This window comes from Scyliorhinus torazame, chromosome 1 (genome assembly GCF_047496885.1).
Source record: "Scyliorhinus torazame isolate Kashiwa2021f chromosome 1, sScyTor2.1, whole genome shotgun sequence".
Taxonomy (NCBI): Eukaryota; Metazoa; Chordata; class Chondrichthyes; order Carcharhiniformes; family Scyliorhinidae; genus Scyliorhinus; species Scyliorhinus torazame.
The window spans coordinates 279,794,338-279,811,605 of record NC_092707.1 but is presented as its reverse complement, the minus strand read 5'-3'; the positions used below and the strand labels follow the sequence as shown (position 1 = coordinate 279,811,605).

The following is a 17,268-nucleotide window of genomic DNA, read 5'->3' as shown; positions in this document are numbered from 1 at the left end:
ATGAGAGGGGATTTTATTGAAACGTACAAGATACTGCGTGGCCTGGATAGAGTGGACGTGGAGAGGATATTTCCACTTGTAGGAAAAACTAGAACCAGATGACACCATCTCAGATTAAAGGGATGATCCTTTAAAACAGAGATGAGGAGGAATTTCTTCAGCCAGAGGGAGGTGAACCTGTGGAACTCTTTGCCACAGAAGGCTGTGGAGGCCAATTCACTGAGTGTCTTTAAGACAGAGATAGATAGGTTCTTGATTAATAAGGGGATCAGGGGTTATGGGGAGGAGGCAGGAGAATGGGGTTGAGAAAATATCAGCCATGATTGAATGGCGGAGCAGACTCGATGGACCAAGTGGCCTAATTCTGCTCCTATGACTTATGGGGCGAGATTCGCCACTCCCGCGCCGGTTGGGAGAATCGCCTGGGCCGCCAAAAGTTCCCGGGACGCCGGTCCGACGCCCTCCCCCGATTCTCCCAAGCGGTGGGAATGGCCCGGTCCAGTTCCGCGGGCTGCAGAACCGCCGTAGACACCAAAAATGGCGATTCTCCAGCACCCCCGCTATTCTCAAGCCCGGATGGGCCGAGCGGCCAGGCCAAAACGGCGGGTTCCCCCCGGCGTGGTCGACACCTGGTCGCTGCCGTCGTGAACGGTGCGTGAACGCTGAGGGGGCGGCCTGCGGGGGGGGCGAGGGGGGATCCTGCACCGGGGGGTACCTCAAATGTGGGGTGGCCCGCGATCGGTGCCCACCGATCGTCGGGCCGTCCTCTCTGAAGGAGGACCTCCTTCCTTCCGCGGCCCCACAAGATCCGTCCGCCACCTTCTTGCGGGGCGGACTTAGAGAGGACGGCAACCACGCATGCACGGATGATGGCAGTTATGCGGCACCGGCCGCGTCATCTATGCGGTGCTGCCTTTACACGGGCGACAAGGCCTGGCGCGTGTAGATGACGCGGCCCCGATCCTAGCCCATTGTCAGGGCCTGTATCGGTCGAGATCGGGGCCGTTTCATGCCATCGTGAACCTCAATGGCGTTCACAACGGCACGGCCACTTCGGCGCAGGAGTGGAGAATCCCGCCCATGGTCTTATGTCATTAGCGTGGCCAATACCACCGGGCACCTGGAGTGTGTATATGGGGGATGGGGGGAAACATATATTAGGGACTCTCCCTCCCCAGACGAGGGCCATGATAATTTGTCGACCCTGTTTGGGATTGGAGCAGGATTTGTGGATAAAGATCGGGAGTGATTGGAATATGAAGAGGAACCGAGGCAGCACGATAATTTTGACATTCTTTACCCTTCCCGTGAAAGAGGGAGTGAGTCCCATTGTTGCAGTTCCTCTTCACCTCCTCCACCAGGCTGGAGAGATTCCATTTGTGGAGTCTCTTCCAGGCATGGACCACTTGGACCCCCACGTACTTAAACTTGGTTTGGGTCACTTTAAATAGTAGTTCTTTCATCTCCGCTTCTTCCTTTCAGGGGTTTGCCAGGTAGATTTTGCTCTTTCCCAGGTTGACTTTGTAACCTCCCGAAGGAGTCCTGTTATTTTTCCCGTGCTGGCTATGGGGTTTGACACATAGAGGAGCAAGTGATCTGTATAGAGTGAGACCCTATGCTCTCTGCCATCTCTCCGAATGCTTGTCCACCACACTGATTGAAGGGCGATGGGCAGTGGTTCAATTGCCAGTGCGAATAGGAGCGGGGATAACGGGCATCTCTGCCTCGTTCCCCTGGCAGCCGAAAGTATTCGGAGCTGGTGGCGTTTGTCCGTACGCTTGCCTAGCGGCGCTGTCGGGGAGTTTCACCTACATGGTGAACCCTGCTCCAATCCCAAACTGTTCAAGTACCTCCATTTAAAAAAAAAATTTAGAGTACCCAATTCATTTTTTCCAATTAAGCGGCAATTTAGCATGTTCAATCTACCTACCCTGCACATCTTTGGGTTGTGGGGGCCAAACCCACACAAACACGGGGAGAATGTGCAAACTCCACACGGACAGTGACCCAGAGCCGGGATCGAACCTGGGACCTCGGCATCGTGAGACTGCAGTGGTACCACTGCGCCACCATGCTGCCCTGTTCAAGTACCTCCATTCTACTCGATTGAGGGCTTTCTCAGCGTCCAGTGAGACGATCACCTCTGGTGTCCTCTCCCCAAATGGAGTCATTATTACATTCCGCAGGTGTCTGATGTTCGCAGTTAGTTGTCTGTCCTTGACAGACCAGGTCTGATCTTCCGCGATCACTTCTGGAGGCAACTCTCCTGGCACCTCACCAGCCCTTTCTTTAGGATTTTTGTGTCAGTATTTAGGAGAGATGTGAGTCTGCATGCTCCACACTCTATCGGGTCTTTGTCCTTTTTGGGGTTCAATGAGATCGAGGTCTTGGCCAGCGTGGGCAGCAGGGCCCCTTTCACATTGAGTCGTTGAACATCTCCTGCAAGTGCCGGGCTAGCACTGCTGCAAATCTTTTGTAGAAGTCACCCAGGAACCCATCCGGCCCCGGTGCTTTGCCTGACTGCATAAAATTAATGCATTGCATGATTTTGCCCAGCTCTAGCGGTGCTTCCAGCCCTCGTTTTCTGTCTTTCTCCCACCACCAGTATGTCCAGGCTGTCTAGGAACTGTTCCATCACTGAGTCTCCCTCCGGGGATTCAGCGGTGTATAGCATAGCCCTCCGTAAAAGTTTGCAACGGCCTCATTAACATCGTTTGGGTCTGCTACCTTCCTACCATTTCTGTCTCTAACCTGCGTTATCTCTTTTGCGGCTGCCTTTTTTTTTTAGCTGGTAAGCCAGCATGCGGCTGGCCTCGTCTCCATGTTTGTAGACGCCCCCCCCTGCCTGGCAGAGCTGCTGGACTGCCTTCCTTGTGGAGAGCAGGTCAAATTCCAGCTGCAGCTTTTTCCTTTCTGCCAGCAGTTCCACGGTTGGGGACGTGGAGTACCACTGATCCACCTCCAGTATGGAGTCGATCAGCCGCTGCTTGGCTGCCCTTTCTCTCCTGTCCCGAAGGGCTCTTTAGGCGATGATTTTGCCCCTGATCAGTGGCACCTCCCCATTCTGGTTGCAGGTCACATAAGGTGGGGGGGGGGGTTGCTCCCGACCATCCTCCAACCTCACATCCATGTAATGTGGCACGTGGTCAGGGGTTACAATCATGGATTATTCCGCCGTTGTTTCCCCTGGAAGCGCTCTTTTCTCTACGACAAAGAACTTTATACGGTAGGCCTTGTGCATGTGGGAGAAGAAGGAGTATTCCTTTTCTCTCGGGTGACTGAACGTCCATGGGCCTACCCCCCATCTGCTCCATAAAGGCGTTCAATTCTCGTGCCACATCTGACATGGTTCCTGTCCTGGGTTTGGATCTGTCCAACATCGGTCCTGTACGCAGTTAAAGTCCACCCCTATGATAGGTCAGTGGTTGTCTAGTTCTGAGATTTCGGCCATCGTGTTTTCAACAGATTCAGCATTGTCCCAGTTCGGGGGGTTTATATTTACCAAGACTATCAGGGCCCCTTTCAGGGTCCCGCTGACCATAACAAATCAACATCCTGGGTCTGTCACTGGGCTCGTCACTGTGAATTAAACTGTCCTGTTGATTAGTCTGCCCAACCTCCTTGTCCTGGTCTCAAATCCCACCCTGCCCATCCTTACCCTGACCATTGGTCCTTCTCTCTTGGGTGTGTCTCCTGCAGGAAGTGGACGTGGAGGGTCCACTACGTCCACCCTCAGACTCTTAAGATGGGCGAGGACTCTGGACCGCTTCACCGCTCTTTAATGCCACTATCATTCCATGTTACTATCCAGATGAGGATGTCTGCCCCCCCCCCCACCCCTGTGGGCCTCGCCATGTTCGTCCGGGGCCTGCCCTTGCACACGGGCCATTCAAGCTGGTCACCGAATACTTCCTTACGTTTGCCGTCTTCAGTCTTGTCTGCTGCAAGCAGCACTCTACCTTCCCCCCTCTGTTTCTCCCCGTGTCCCCCTACCCTTGTGCGCCCCACTCCCCCTTGGCTAAATCCTCTTCTCTACCTCCGCCGACCCCTTTTACGCGCTCTGTTTTCCCTGAAGTTCTGTATTTCCCTTCTCCTCTACCAGGCGTTCCCTCCCTCCAGGGAGGCACGCCGCAGCCTCTCCCTTCACTGTATTTCCATACATCAGCCTGCTCACTAGTGTAGCGGCACCCCTAACAATCAAATTCTCCAATTTAACCCCCGTCTCCCTCTCTCCCCTCTACTCCGCCCTGCCCCTCTGCCTGTGGTCACACCCTGCCCCTCTCAAATTTTTGCAGCCCATGCTCTGGCCATTGCCCTCTATTGTTAGTTGCCCAGTCCATTTTTCTGGGTAAACGTGTTGGCTCCTCTGGGGCGTCGAAGTAGTGTTCATTACCTTGGTATGTGGCCCATAGTTTGGCAGGGTAGAGCATGCCAAACTGCATTCCAGTTTTGTTCAGCACCAATTTGGCACCATTGATTTCTGCCCGGCGCTTAGCCAGGACAGCACCAATGACGTGGTAGAAGCCGATGGAATGTCCTTCTCACTTGCACCCCCTTGCGCTCTTCGCCCGCTCTTTGTCCTGGTACCTGTGGAGCTTCACGATAATCGCCCAGGGTGATTCCCCAGCCCTGGGCCATTGCCGAAGCAACCTGTGGGCATGGTCTACCTCCAGGGGCTTGACTAAGCCCACCTCGCCGACCAGCCTCACGAGCATCACTGCTACGTATTCTGTGGGATTCTCCCCTCCATTCCCTCCAGCAGCCCCACGATTCTGAGGTTTTGCAGATACGATCGGTTCTCTTGGTCATCGACTTTATCCTTCTGTGGTGAATGGAACTACTGTTAATTCACCAGTGCACTGTGATATCATGTTACTGCTGTATCGTGTTACGTCATGTGCTTAACCCTGTGGGCTCCACCTATGGGCCATTGTACGGCTTCACCCACAGGGGGATATGTCGGGGCATGTACGGGCTCGCCATGGCTCCACCCCTTACAGGAAGTATAAAGGCAGCTGACCTGCGGGGCCGCATTCATTGTTGTACCGGTCACAGGCAGGCTCAGTTGTCAGCTGATTAAAACCACGGTTTACTTCTCAACGTGTCTCTCAGTGAATTGATGGTCGCATCACCTTCAACTAACTTGGCCTCGAGTGCCGCGATACAGTCCCCTTGGTCCGTGGAGGCTTTTTTGAGGTCCCGTGTCGTATATTCCTGGGCCTCTAGCCTCTGCTCCATATTGTCCATTGCCTCCTTCATGGGGCCCATCGCGACTTCCACTGCTGCCTCGACGGCTGCCAGGAGGTCTCTTTTTATCTCCTTCCTACATCGTCTTTATTAGTTTTTCAGCTGGGCGACTGATTCTTTCCTATCTTTCTAGGTATGTGATCGATTGGGGGGGGGGGGGAGTGTGTGCCTAAGAGTACTTTTGGTGGCCCGATTGTTAGGGTTAAAAAGGCCATAGTCAAGGTTCTTAGATGAGAGTCACCTTTCATGCGACTGTTCAGCTCATGTCCGCCACCCAAGTCTCATGCTTGCAATATCAAAGGAAACCAAAAGGTACTAACTATATCACAGAATTCATACACTGCAGAAGGAATCCATTCGACCCATCGAGTCAGCACCGATCCTCTGAAAGAGCACCTTACCTCGACCCACTCCCCTACCCTATCCCCGTAACCCCACCTAACCTGCGCATCTTTAGATACTAAGGGGCAGTTTAGCATGGCCAACCCACCTAACCTGCACATCTTTGGACTGTGGGAGGAAGCCGGAGCACCCGGAGGAAATCTACGCAGACAAGGGGAGAATGTACAAACTCCACACAGTCTACCCAAGGCTGAAATTGAACCCAGGTCCCTGGCGCTATGAGCCAGCAGTGCTAACCCACTGTGCCACCTTGACGTTGTATCACGGTTATAAATCTATGAGAAGTGCTGTTGAGTGCATGTGGAGCAATCTGCTGGTGGATGGATGTTAACAAAACAATAACCCACGTTGAATCAATCACAAGACGGCCCCTCAATTTTCTTGCAAAATATACATAGATTTGGGCATGAAAATGCAGAATTACAGTACAAGCACTGGATTCCTTCAAATGGTTAACAACCTCAGAGCTAAGTGAGCTTAATCCTAATTAGGGTGAAAGGGTATACTGCAGTGCTTAATGTGTGGGAAAGTGATTCGTTAGTCTGGAAATAACTGAAATAGCTGCAAACTGATTTGCCGGAATACTTGTGTTGCTCGAAAGAAAAAACGTAAAGTTTTTTAAATGTCAATAAAGTCTCATATCACGCAAGAAAGATGAAAAAGTTGCACTTACCATAGATACCAGTGGATATACAAGGGAACGCCTGCAATTAAAAAATAAATTGACAAATTGAAGACGATTGTAACAAAATAAAATCAAAAGTTATCACAGATCTAATCAGATTAAGTAATTTCAGAAAAGCGCAGCTGAATCTTGATGATCCATCATTAGGAAATAAATCTCTGTGCGGAATAATGGAAGTAGGTAGATAATCAAGATTCCATTGGGATGACTGATCATATGTTCAAGGGAAAAGGAAGCCAATTATATATGGTTTCTCCTTAGTGTTTCTTCCCAGTTTTCATTTAATTCATTCTTGAGCGAACCCTAGCGTTTGTGTACTTTTTCTCTTCACAAACTGCTACATGGTAGACATTAAAAAGGAACATGAGTAGGGTATTCAGCTTTATTACAACACCCAATTAGATCACTAGCTGTTCTGGATTGCAACTCCACATACTCTGAATAACCATCCTCAAGACAAATCTACCAATCCCTATTCGGAAATTTTCAATTGACCCACCCAGCTTAAATCTTTTGGAGGGGCAGACAGTCCCAGATTTCCACTCTCTGTGTAAAGAACTGCTTCCTGACATCAGCCCTGATCCCTCTGACACACCAATTGAGCGATGCTTCACGAGTGGACCGCCCACCCGAGTGCTGATGCCACTGAACTTTCCCTGTCAGCTACTGGAGACAAATACCTGGGCTTTGTTAACATGCATTAAGCACATGTGAAGTGATGGACTTTAATTGAAGGGCTGTCGATGATCAATGCCTTTACTTATGGGCTCCAAAGTCGGTCCTACATTTCTCCCAAAATTGACTGATGTGACCTAAAGCTCCAGAGGAACTTGCCATCTGCAAGGTGCTGCACTAAAAATGGGGGCTGAATTCACTGGGCCCTTGAAACAGACAAACAACCCTTTAGATAAAGCAATTGTGTGTTCTGCCATTCCATATGAACTGCAGCACGGTGGCACAGTGGTTAGCAGTACTGCCTCACAGCACCAGGGACCCGTGTTCAATTCCAACCTTGGGTGACTGTGTCGAGTTTGCACGTTCTTCCCGTGTCTGTGTGGGTTTCCTCCGGGTGCTCCGGTTTCCTCCCACAGGCCAAAGAAGTGCAAGTTAGTGGATTGGACATGCCAAATTGCTCCTTAGTGTCCAAAAGGTTAGGAGTTATGGGGATCGGGTTGGGATGTGGGCCTAGATAGGGTGCTCCTTTAGAGAGAAGGTGCAGACTCAATGGGCCAAATGAACTCCTGCTGTACTTAAGGGATTCTATGAAAATATGTATCCAGGTTAATACCAGAATAAAAGCAAAATACCGCAGATGCTGGAGTATCAGTACAGGCTGAATTAATTGTGTCTGATCTGCTTAAGGACAACAGCCCGACATTCAAAGTCAGTAAGACCAGCCACATGTTGTTCGAGGTTGAGTAACCTGGAACAGCTACTTCAGTGAAAACTGGCCTGGATTTTATAGGGAGTGTGCTGTTTGTCAAACCCACCCAACCCCCCAAGCACTTGTGGGAAACCAATGAGAAAAAGGCCCCTGTGGATCCCAGATTCAGGTGGGTCAGAGGGGCATTGGGCACCTTGGCGGGGCGGGGTTTGTGCAGGTAAAGAGGAAGGAATGGAGTGTAGTATTTTCAGTGTAGGCCCGACAGGTAAGGGTGGGAGCTTTCCTTCCCTGAAGGACATTAGTGGTTTTTGATGTCAATCAATTATAGTATTGTAGTTATCTCGGTAGCACAGTGGTTAGCACTGTTGTTTCACAGCGCCAGTGTCCCAGGTTCGATTCCCCGGCTTGGGTCACTGTGTGTGCAGAGTCTGCTCATTCTCCCTGTGTCTGCGTGGGTTTCCTCCAGGTGCTCCGGTTTCCTCCCACAAGTCCCGAAAGACGTGCTGTTAGGTAATTTGGACATTCTGAATTCACCCTCTTCATTGCAGTGTTAATGTAAGCCTACTTGTGACAATAAAGATCATTATTATTGTTTTTGAAAGCAGCTTTCAATTCCAGGTTTCTTTTTTATCAACTGATTTTAAATTTTACCAGTTGCCAAGATGGGATTTGAACTCATGTTACCACAGCATTAGCAAGGGCCTCTTGGTTACTATTCCAGTGACATTCCTAGTTTGTAACACAGACTATCTGATTTTATGAATCCTCCTCTCGTTATAAATGGAAGGAATGTTTCACAGGCAGACTTCTTTGTGCAGTCACCTAAATGAATGGTGGAATGGGCTCAAGGGGCTGAATGGCCTCCTCCTCTTCTTGTGCAGTCCAACTCGTCATCTGCCACCAGATAAGAAACTCAAGCACCGCAAGATGGTGCATTTCCATAGCCCAAAGTGTAGAACCTCGGTTTTGTTTGATGCTTCAACTAACAATTCAACTGGCTAAGCGCCAACAGCATAAATCCAAGGGAGGCAGGCCAATACGTGTGCGCTCAAACCATTGAGGTTAAGAGCCACTTCATTCTGGATTTCAATAATAATAATAATCACTTTTGTCACAAGAAAAGCCCCTAGTCACCACATTCCGGTGCCTGTTCGGGGAGGCTGGAACGGGAATTGAACCCGCACTGCTGGTCTAGTTCTGCATTACAAGCCAGCTGTCTTAGCCCACTGTGTTAAACCAGCCCCTGGTCATTGGAGAGGTTTTCAACTCAATAACCTTGTACGCACAGCACAATTTTTTTTTGATAAGCCTTTCCTCTGAAGAATGCATATGAGTCAGCAAATAGGTGATAAGTATTAAAAGAACAGGTCTATATCTTCATGGAATTATCATCATGTTCAGTCGTGACCCTCCCAAGATAGGTCAACAACACTGTTGTCAACAATCGTACGGGCCCATTCCACCATTTCAAATTTAAACAATAAACAAGCCTAACCTTGACATCCCCTTCTGAAATTTCTATAGGTTGGGACATTCTATAATTGCTTTGTCCTTTGTAATTCATGCATTTTATCAGGGAACTGACTTTCCTTACAAGGTCACATTGTAGGCCAGCTGAACCAAAGTCAGTTCTTGTCACACACATATTTAGTTAATGACTCCATAATAATTGTCTTTTTAGGTCCGAATATTATTATTAGGCCTTCAACTGATCACTTGCAAGCAATTGTGAGGAGCAGCTAAAGCAAACATTTGGCTGTAAAGTATTGTTTACTTGGGGAAGAGCGATTACCTAAACATGGTTGCAATCTCATGAAGTTGTGATATACTATTAAAGACGTGCATGTTGGTGAAAATAGTAGTAAGTTGCCGACGTTTTGAGTTTTGCACTCATTGAGACAAATGCAAGAATGCCAAATTTCAAATGACCACAACAATCTATACTACAGGAGAAAGTGATGTTGATTGGTTGGCAAGTTGGCTTTGATTGGCTGAGACATCACCTGATGAGGCAAGACAAAGAGCTTCGACAACAGGGGCGCGATTCTCCGACCCCCCCACCGGGTCGGGGAATCGCCGGGGGCTGGCATGAATCCCGCCCCCGCCGTGTCCCGAATTCTCCGCCACCAGAGATTCGGCGGTGCGGGAATTGTGCCGCGCCGGTCGGCGGGCCCACCCCTGGCGATTCTCCGGCCCGCGATGGGCCAAAGTCCCGCCGCTGTCAACCCTCGTCAGCCGGCGTGGATTAGACTGCCTTTTCAACGGCAGGACAAGGCGCGCGGGCAGGCTCCGGGGTCCTGGGGGGGGGGGGCGTGGGCCGATTTGGCCCCGGGGTGTGCCCCCACAGTGGCCTGGTCCACGATCGGGCCCATCGATCCGCAGGCGGGCCTGTGCCGTGGGGGCACTCTTTTTCTTCCGCCTTCGCCATGGTCTTCACTATGGCGGAGGCGGAAGAGACCCCCTCCCCTGCGCATGCGCGGGGATGCCGTGAGTGTCTGCTGACACTCCCGCGCATGCGTCGCCCGGCGAAGTCCTTTCGGCGCCGGCTGGCGTGGCGCCAAAGGCCTTTCCCGCCAGCCGGCGAAGCGGAAACCTCTCTGGCGCGGGCCTAGCCCCTCAAGGTGAGGGCTTGGATTCTCCGCACCTTTGGAGCGGCCCGACGCTGGACTGATCCGCGCCGCTTTTGGCGCCGGGTAGCGGACATTGCGCCTTTTGCGGAGAATCCCGCCCCATGTCTCTCTTTTCAGGAATATTCACATTTTGTTGTACCAAGCGATTTATAACCTACTTAAATTACTCAACAGGTTATATGTATTCATCTGAGGAAAGATTTGTCAAAACAGTAATTGGTCTACGCACATCAGAGGCAGGATTCTCCGGCCTCCCTGCCACCTTTTTTGGAGGAGAGAGGCGGCGTGCCATTTCTCAGGTGGCAGGATTCTCTGCTCCCGCCGCTATCAATGAGAATTCCCATTGAAATCACCCCACGCCGTCGGGAAACCCACGGGGTGGGCGTTTGCTGCCGGCAGGACCAGAGAATCCTGCTGCCACCGAATGGTCGGAGAATTCTGGCCCAGGTCACTCAGTTGAACCTCCACAGATGCTACCTGACCTGCTGCATTATTTCCAGCATTTTCTCTTCTTATTCCGAATTTCCAGCATTCACAGTTATTATATTCAATCAACAGCTATATGCATGAAAACAAATAATTTGGTAAACTTCTGTCATCCAACTTATCTAATGCATAATTGTGTAAGTAAGGCCACAGAGGACAAAATCCTGGGGAGGCAAATATACCTGCTGCACGTTTTTCTTAATTGGGTAACAAAAAAGGGCCAATGGGAAAGCAGCATTTACCACTGCTCCACCAGCAGATTCCAGCCAATCTCACATCAATTACCTATATAACAGTCATTTTCAAACTCAGGGTTGTGACCTGCGGGTGGGTTGCGGGCGGGTGTCGGGAGGGACATGGGGATATCGGTCGCGACGTTCCCGATCGCGGGATGAAGTGCTCAACCGCCATGACTGGCTTTTAAAAATGCCCACCATGACCGGCTTTCAGAATGTCGGCCATCCCGTACAAGTTCCTATGAGAATCACCCATCAGTTATCGAACAGGCTCGCTATGTGGAAGGGTCATTCTGATCCGAAACGTTAGCTCTGTTATTCTCCACCAATATTGCCAGTTTATCAAGCATTTTCTGTTTCTATTTCAGATTTCCAGCATCCGCAGTATTTTGCTTTTATTACTCGTTAGGAGAATGTCTTGTGTTTGGAAAAGTTTGTGGCTTCCTTATTTGCAACTTCGCTACACCAGCAACGGCTCCAATCAAACCAATTCATCGGCTTTGTTTAGCTCTGCTGCATGTTATGTCTTTTAAAAAGCGAACAACTGATTAAATATTCAAAGTTGCTCATGCTCCATGACATGCTAATTAATATTCAAAGCTATGGGCTGCTTACAGTCACCACCGCCTGCAATTGAACTCTGGGAGAGTCTAACAAAGTTGCTGATCTTTGCGTTCAGGGATCTCTGAGAGGACATGGACAATTTTAAGTGCCGAAACACATCAGCGAATGCAGCAACTTCACAAAGCTCACGGTGACATTAAGGGTGTTTGTGCAAGCCTAATTGGCAGAGCAATGCAAATCGTCTAATAACTTGTGGTCATGAACAATTCTCTAGTATCGCTTCCTTATCTGGATGATTTGTCTACACATGAATAACAGCAAGTAACTGCAAGCACCGTTAAATTTGCGGTTATTTGCACAGCACATCCAGGACCACTTGTATTTCTCTTCCCCCAGAATTTCTTATGACCTAAGCAGCCCTATTAATTTCTTGGAAATGCAAGATAAATTATCTTCTTTCAGGAGTTCAAATCTCAGAGAGGTTTAAAAACAGGTGTTCTTGATTTAGGGCGATCAAGACTTTCCAGATGTTAAACATATCACCACCCAAAATATCAGTTGTATACAAACTGAACCAACGGATGCTGAAGTTAGATCATTTCTCTCACGAGACTTTAATGGATAAAACTGATAATGATGCTCTGAAATGGGTTAATGCAGGATTCAGCAGGAGGTTTTTCAATTAAACCAAGATAGATTTTAAGAGGCCAAAAGTATACAAATTTACCTATTTTTTTGTTGCACCTGCACATACAGCCTGAAAATTTTCTATGCTCCTAATTCATGAGCATTCTAAAAGAATGAAATAATTTTGCTAAATTGAAATGTGACAGCTCTATTCACAATGTTACCAGCACACGGCAACCAGGGAAACCTGCAAGGATTCAGTACCAAAGACTGAGTAGATTAGGCCTATATTCTCTGGCGTTAGGAGAACGAGAGGTGATCTCATTGAAAGGTAAAACATTATTGGCGGGTTTGACTGGGTAGATGTTGAGAGGCTCTTTCCCCTGATTTGGGTATCTAGAGCTGGAGGGGTGAAGTGGAGGCTGGGGTGACAATCATTTAGAATTACCATGATCAAGGCAGCACGGTGGCACAGTGGTTAGCACTGCTGCCTCACGGCACCGAGGTCCCAGGTTCGATCCCAGCTCTGGGTCACTGTCCGTGTGGAGTTTGCACATTCTCCCCGTGTCTGCGTGGGTTTTGCCCCCACAACCCAAAGATGTGCAGGCTAGGTGGATTGGCCACGCTAAATTGCCCCTTAATTGGGAAGAATGAATTGGGTACTCTAAATTTATTTTTAAAAAGAATTATGATGATGAGCAATTTCTTCATTCAGAGGGTCTTAGTCTTTGGAACTCTCTACCCCAGAGGTCTGTGGATACTCACTCATTGAGAATACTAGAGAATGAGATTGATACAATTTTTTAGGCACTAAGGGAATCAAGGGATAAAGGACAGGGCAGGAAACTGTAGTAGATGTAAATCAGTCATGAACTTATTGAATGGTAGAGCAGGCTCAAGGGGACATGTGGCCTACTCTTGTTCCTATTTCTTATGTTCTTATCATGTCACTTTGCAAACTGGGTCACCTCAATCTAGTTCACATTCCCTAGAACTTGTCTGTTCTGTAGATTTAATCCCTTGCGAACTAAATTTAATTTATCATTTCAATATGAACTCCATTGAAATCCTTCTAGAGCCAAATAGACAAAAGTTTCAAAGCGTGATAGCATCATGTTTCCAAAATGAATCTCTTGGCCTCATCTTACTGGTTCTCCTATTGGCTAATTGAGTTCAACTGAGTCAATAAAACAGAAATAAACTTACAAATATCTTGGATGTCCAAACATCACTTTTTCAAGGCTGAAAAATATACTTTTTAAAAGTTCCTTCTTTTAAACTATCGCTACTTTGTGTCTGGCCAGGCTTTGTTAAAATGCAACAAACCTACTTTGGTACTGATAAAGCTTTCATCAGAACAACAACTAGATTAATTTCAACTGTATCAAACTGCTCTTACCAAGGAGTATTGGAGAAGCAAAATTTAAATTAAAAAATAGGTCTAAATTGATGTCCAATTGCACTGGTTCACCTTCAGGCTTATGCAAATGACTCTAAGTGGAAACTCAATGGGAAAAACATTTCTCAAAGATAACGCAATTTGCACTGGAATCATGAGTTACAGCACACATTGGAAATTCTACCCCTCTGTGTCTGTCACATAGGGTACATCTGTAGAGGAGATAATTAACTGAGGGATGATACATGCAGCTCGTGTCCGAAATCATACTTAAAAATAAAACTCCCAAATACGTTTCATGCTTTGGAATAAAGTGCATTTTATCATAAAACTATAACTTGCTGAAAGATATGATAAACAACGCAGTTTGAGTTCAAGGCAAGTTTTAGTGATGTCTTCATTTAGGCTGGAAACATGACAAGTCCCAGACAGAACACGTCAAGGTGCTCTTTTTGCTTTTGTTTAGTGCAACAGATAACAATGACTCAACCCGCACGCACTGTCTCGATTAAATGCGCATGCTAAGATCTGGCCCTTCTTTTCCAATGCTCCAAATTAGTCCGAAATTTTAATTCAATTCTACATATGAAGTTGCACAAATGTAACAAAAACCTGCATCTATATTACATCTTCATTTTTTTTATAAATGTAGGCTACCCAATTATTTTTGTTTTCTAATTAAGGGGCAATTTATTGTGGCCAACTCACCTATAGACACGGGGAATATTACATCCTTCATGTATTAAAACAGCACATGGTGTTTCACAGCAGCATCAATGGACAACATCCTGTAGTGATCTGTATATTTGCTGGTATGTAAGGGGTTAACATCTGTAAGATAGTGCTGGACAACTACTAGCTAGCAGCACCAGATCTATGTATATAAGCTACACTCAGAGGAGATTCCCGCCTCTTCATATCAGGAGTGGCTAGTGAACAGAGTGTTAGTGAGAGCTTGGTAAGCAGGTGTAGTTAAACATTATATATACTTATTCTTATTTATCTGATCTTCAGTTATAGTTGTAGAAGAGTGAACAAACTCATAGTTATTTATAATTGTTACTCAATAAACAGTATTTGCTTCATTTGAAGACTGATAGTTTTACTGACCATCAACCATCAGACCATTCTGGAAGTGAGCAAAAGGGTAACAAGATATTACTATAACGTAATATAACACATCCGACATTGAGCTACTTAAGGAGCTGTAAGGGCAGGTGACTAAAAGGCTTCAAGGAGTGTCAAAAAGGAGATGAAACAGGTGGAGAGGTTTAGAGAGGAAATTCCAGTACTTCAGGTCTGGATATATGGCCAGCAATGGTGGAGCATTTAAAATCAGAGGCTACGCAAGAGGCCAGATGTACACTACTGAGTTCTCTGATTAATGCTACACTCCTGTATGCTTCACCCGATGCCGGTGTCTATGTATTTACATTGTGGACCTTGTGTTACCCTTTTATGTTTTTTTGCTTTATTTTATTTTCATGTACTAAATGATCTGTTCGAGCTGCTTGCAAAAAAATACTTTTCACTGTACCTCGGTACACATGACAATAAAAAGAAAAATCCAATCCATTTCACGGGTGGCATTGGCGAGGTTTTTTTTTTAGCTCAAGGCTCTACCAGTGCATAAACTGAGATTACAAACTCAGTTTATGAGGAAACCCAGATCCCAGCATTCTCCAATACATCTCCTTAGCATACGGGTTCTGTCAATAGAGCAGTTTTATCGGACTTGGGAGACATAACTGTCATCATATTCAATTAAGTGCAAAAAGATTATGATCCAGTGTCCCATTGTGGTTACCTATTTCTGCTTTACAGGTATGCGTTAAAAATTCAAATTTAAAGTTTAATTGTAAATGCGAGTCTGTACCCTTTTGTCTAATAAGTTAATCACTCAGCCCATAGTAACCTAATTACTTCTGATAATATGCTCTTTTAAACAAAGCATTATGTTTATTGCCTCTTCTCTGTTCTTGTAGACTGAAGCACATTCTCAATTTTTCTTTGCAGACAGACTCCACAAAGGTCAGAATTAAAATGGGGCAACAGATTACCGAAAAATGCTTTCGAGATTTTCTTTTCATTAAGTGTTTCAAATTGTAACTGGCTGTCATTCCAAATTTCAGATGCGCCATTGGTGCTGTTGGAAATAACCTGAGAACAAGACACCTTGTCTGATTTGTGGTGGGCACTATGAAGGATTGCAGAATGAAAATACAAACTGCTTGTACCCTGAACTCGCTCACACATAATTAAACTGATGCAGGAAATCATTCTGCTGATTTGAACTGTACAATGGGTAAATGCTGAAGTGTCCCTCTGGCTCAACATCAGCACCAAATGAAATAAACACAGAAAATGCAGGGCAGTTCTGGCAGCATCTATGGAGAGAGAAACAGAGTTACAGTTTCAGGTCCGTGATCTTTCATCAGTTCTCTAACACTTTCTGCTTTGATTTCAGATTTTCAGCATCTGCAGCATTTTGCTCCTGTATCTGTAGCAGGTGCTTGGCCTCCAGTAACCCAACAGGCATTAGCATTAACAGCCCCTACCCTTGCAGTTAAAAATTGTGTCCTGCAGATCTCCCCAGGTGCCATAGCAAATCTCAAAAGTCTTATGCTTCTGGAATAATCTTCAGAAGCTCTCAGCAATATTACTTCGGGGATCTGTGCGAATTTTCTTTTTTTTCCCATTATTTTCCAACTTGTAACATTGCATGAACCAGGGGACATTTTGACGAGGTAATAAGTAAGACATTTTGGCAAACGCTGAGGGAGAGTGGCATAAGAATCTAGGAAGTAATAAACCGAATTATCAAAGTGGGCAGACAAGTGGAACATGCAATTTAATGTGAAGAAATGTGAGTAAATACATTTTGGAAGGAAAAACAAAGAATGGGATTTTACACTCGATAGGTGCGATTGAACAAATATTGAGAAATTCAAATACACAGAGATTGCAGATTGAGAAAGCCATAAAAAAAAGAAACAACATTTGGGTTTTGCAAATAGTGGCACAGTGCAAGACCAAAGGGTTAATAAATGTGTTTCTGGCAATTGTTAGAGCACAGTCGGAGCGTACTGTGCAGTTTAGGATTTCCAATTATAGAACAAACAGTGAAACCATGGAGAGTACAGAATAGATTACCACGATGACACCAGGGATGAGAAACAAGAGTTATAAAGTGACTTGAAACACTATTATTCACAGTGGAGCGAGCAAGGCTAATGGGAGATTTAATAGAGGTTTTTTTTAAAATTATAAAAGGTTTGGATAGCGGGACGGGGGAAGGACTATTTTTCTGCTTGGTTCAGTGATGATCATAAAGCTTTGCCACAGGGAGTACTGCAGGCAGAAACTATAGCATCTTCCAGTGGAAAAGTGGTTAAACATTTCAAGTCAGGAAAATACAGAGAGATGGGCGGCATGGTGGCACAGTGGTTAGCACTGTTGCTTCACAGTGCCAAGGACTCGGGTTCGATCCCGGTCCACATTCCATGTGAAGTTTGCACATTCTCTCCGTGTCTGTGTGGGTCTCACACCACAATCCAAAGATGTGCAGGGTAGGTGGATTGGCCACTCTAAAAATGACCTCTTAATTG

The 17,268-nt window shown here is 46.7% G+C and overlaps 1 protein-coding gene across 2 annotated transcripts in view; it reads right to left on the bottom strand.

Annotated features, from left to right (window-relative positions):
- macrod2 (mono-ADP ribosylhydrolase 2) overlaps positions 1–17,268 on the bottom strand; it is a 1,493,168-nt gene that overhangs the window by 499,703 nt on the left and 976,197 nt on the right. For both annotated transcript variants that reach the window (XM_072506634.1, XM_072506640.1), the window contains exon 8: positions 6,323–6,353. In XM_072506634.1, coding sequence (XP_072362735.1) covers positions 6,323–6,353 — 31 coding nt within the window. The remainder of the gene's footprint in view (positions 1–6,322; positions 6,354–17,268) is intronic.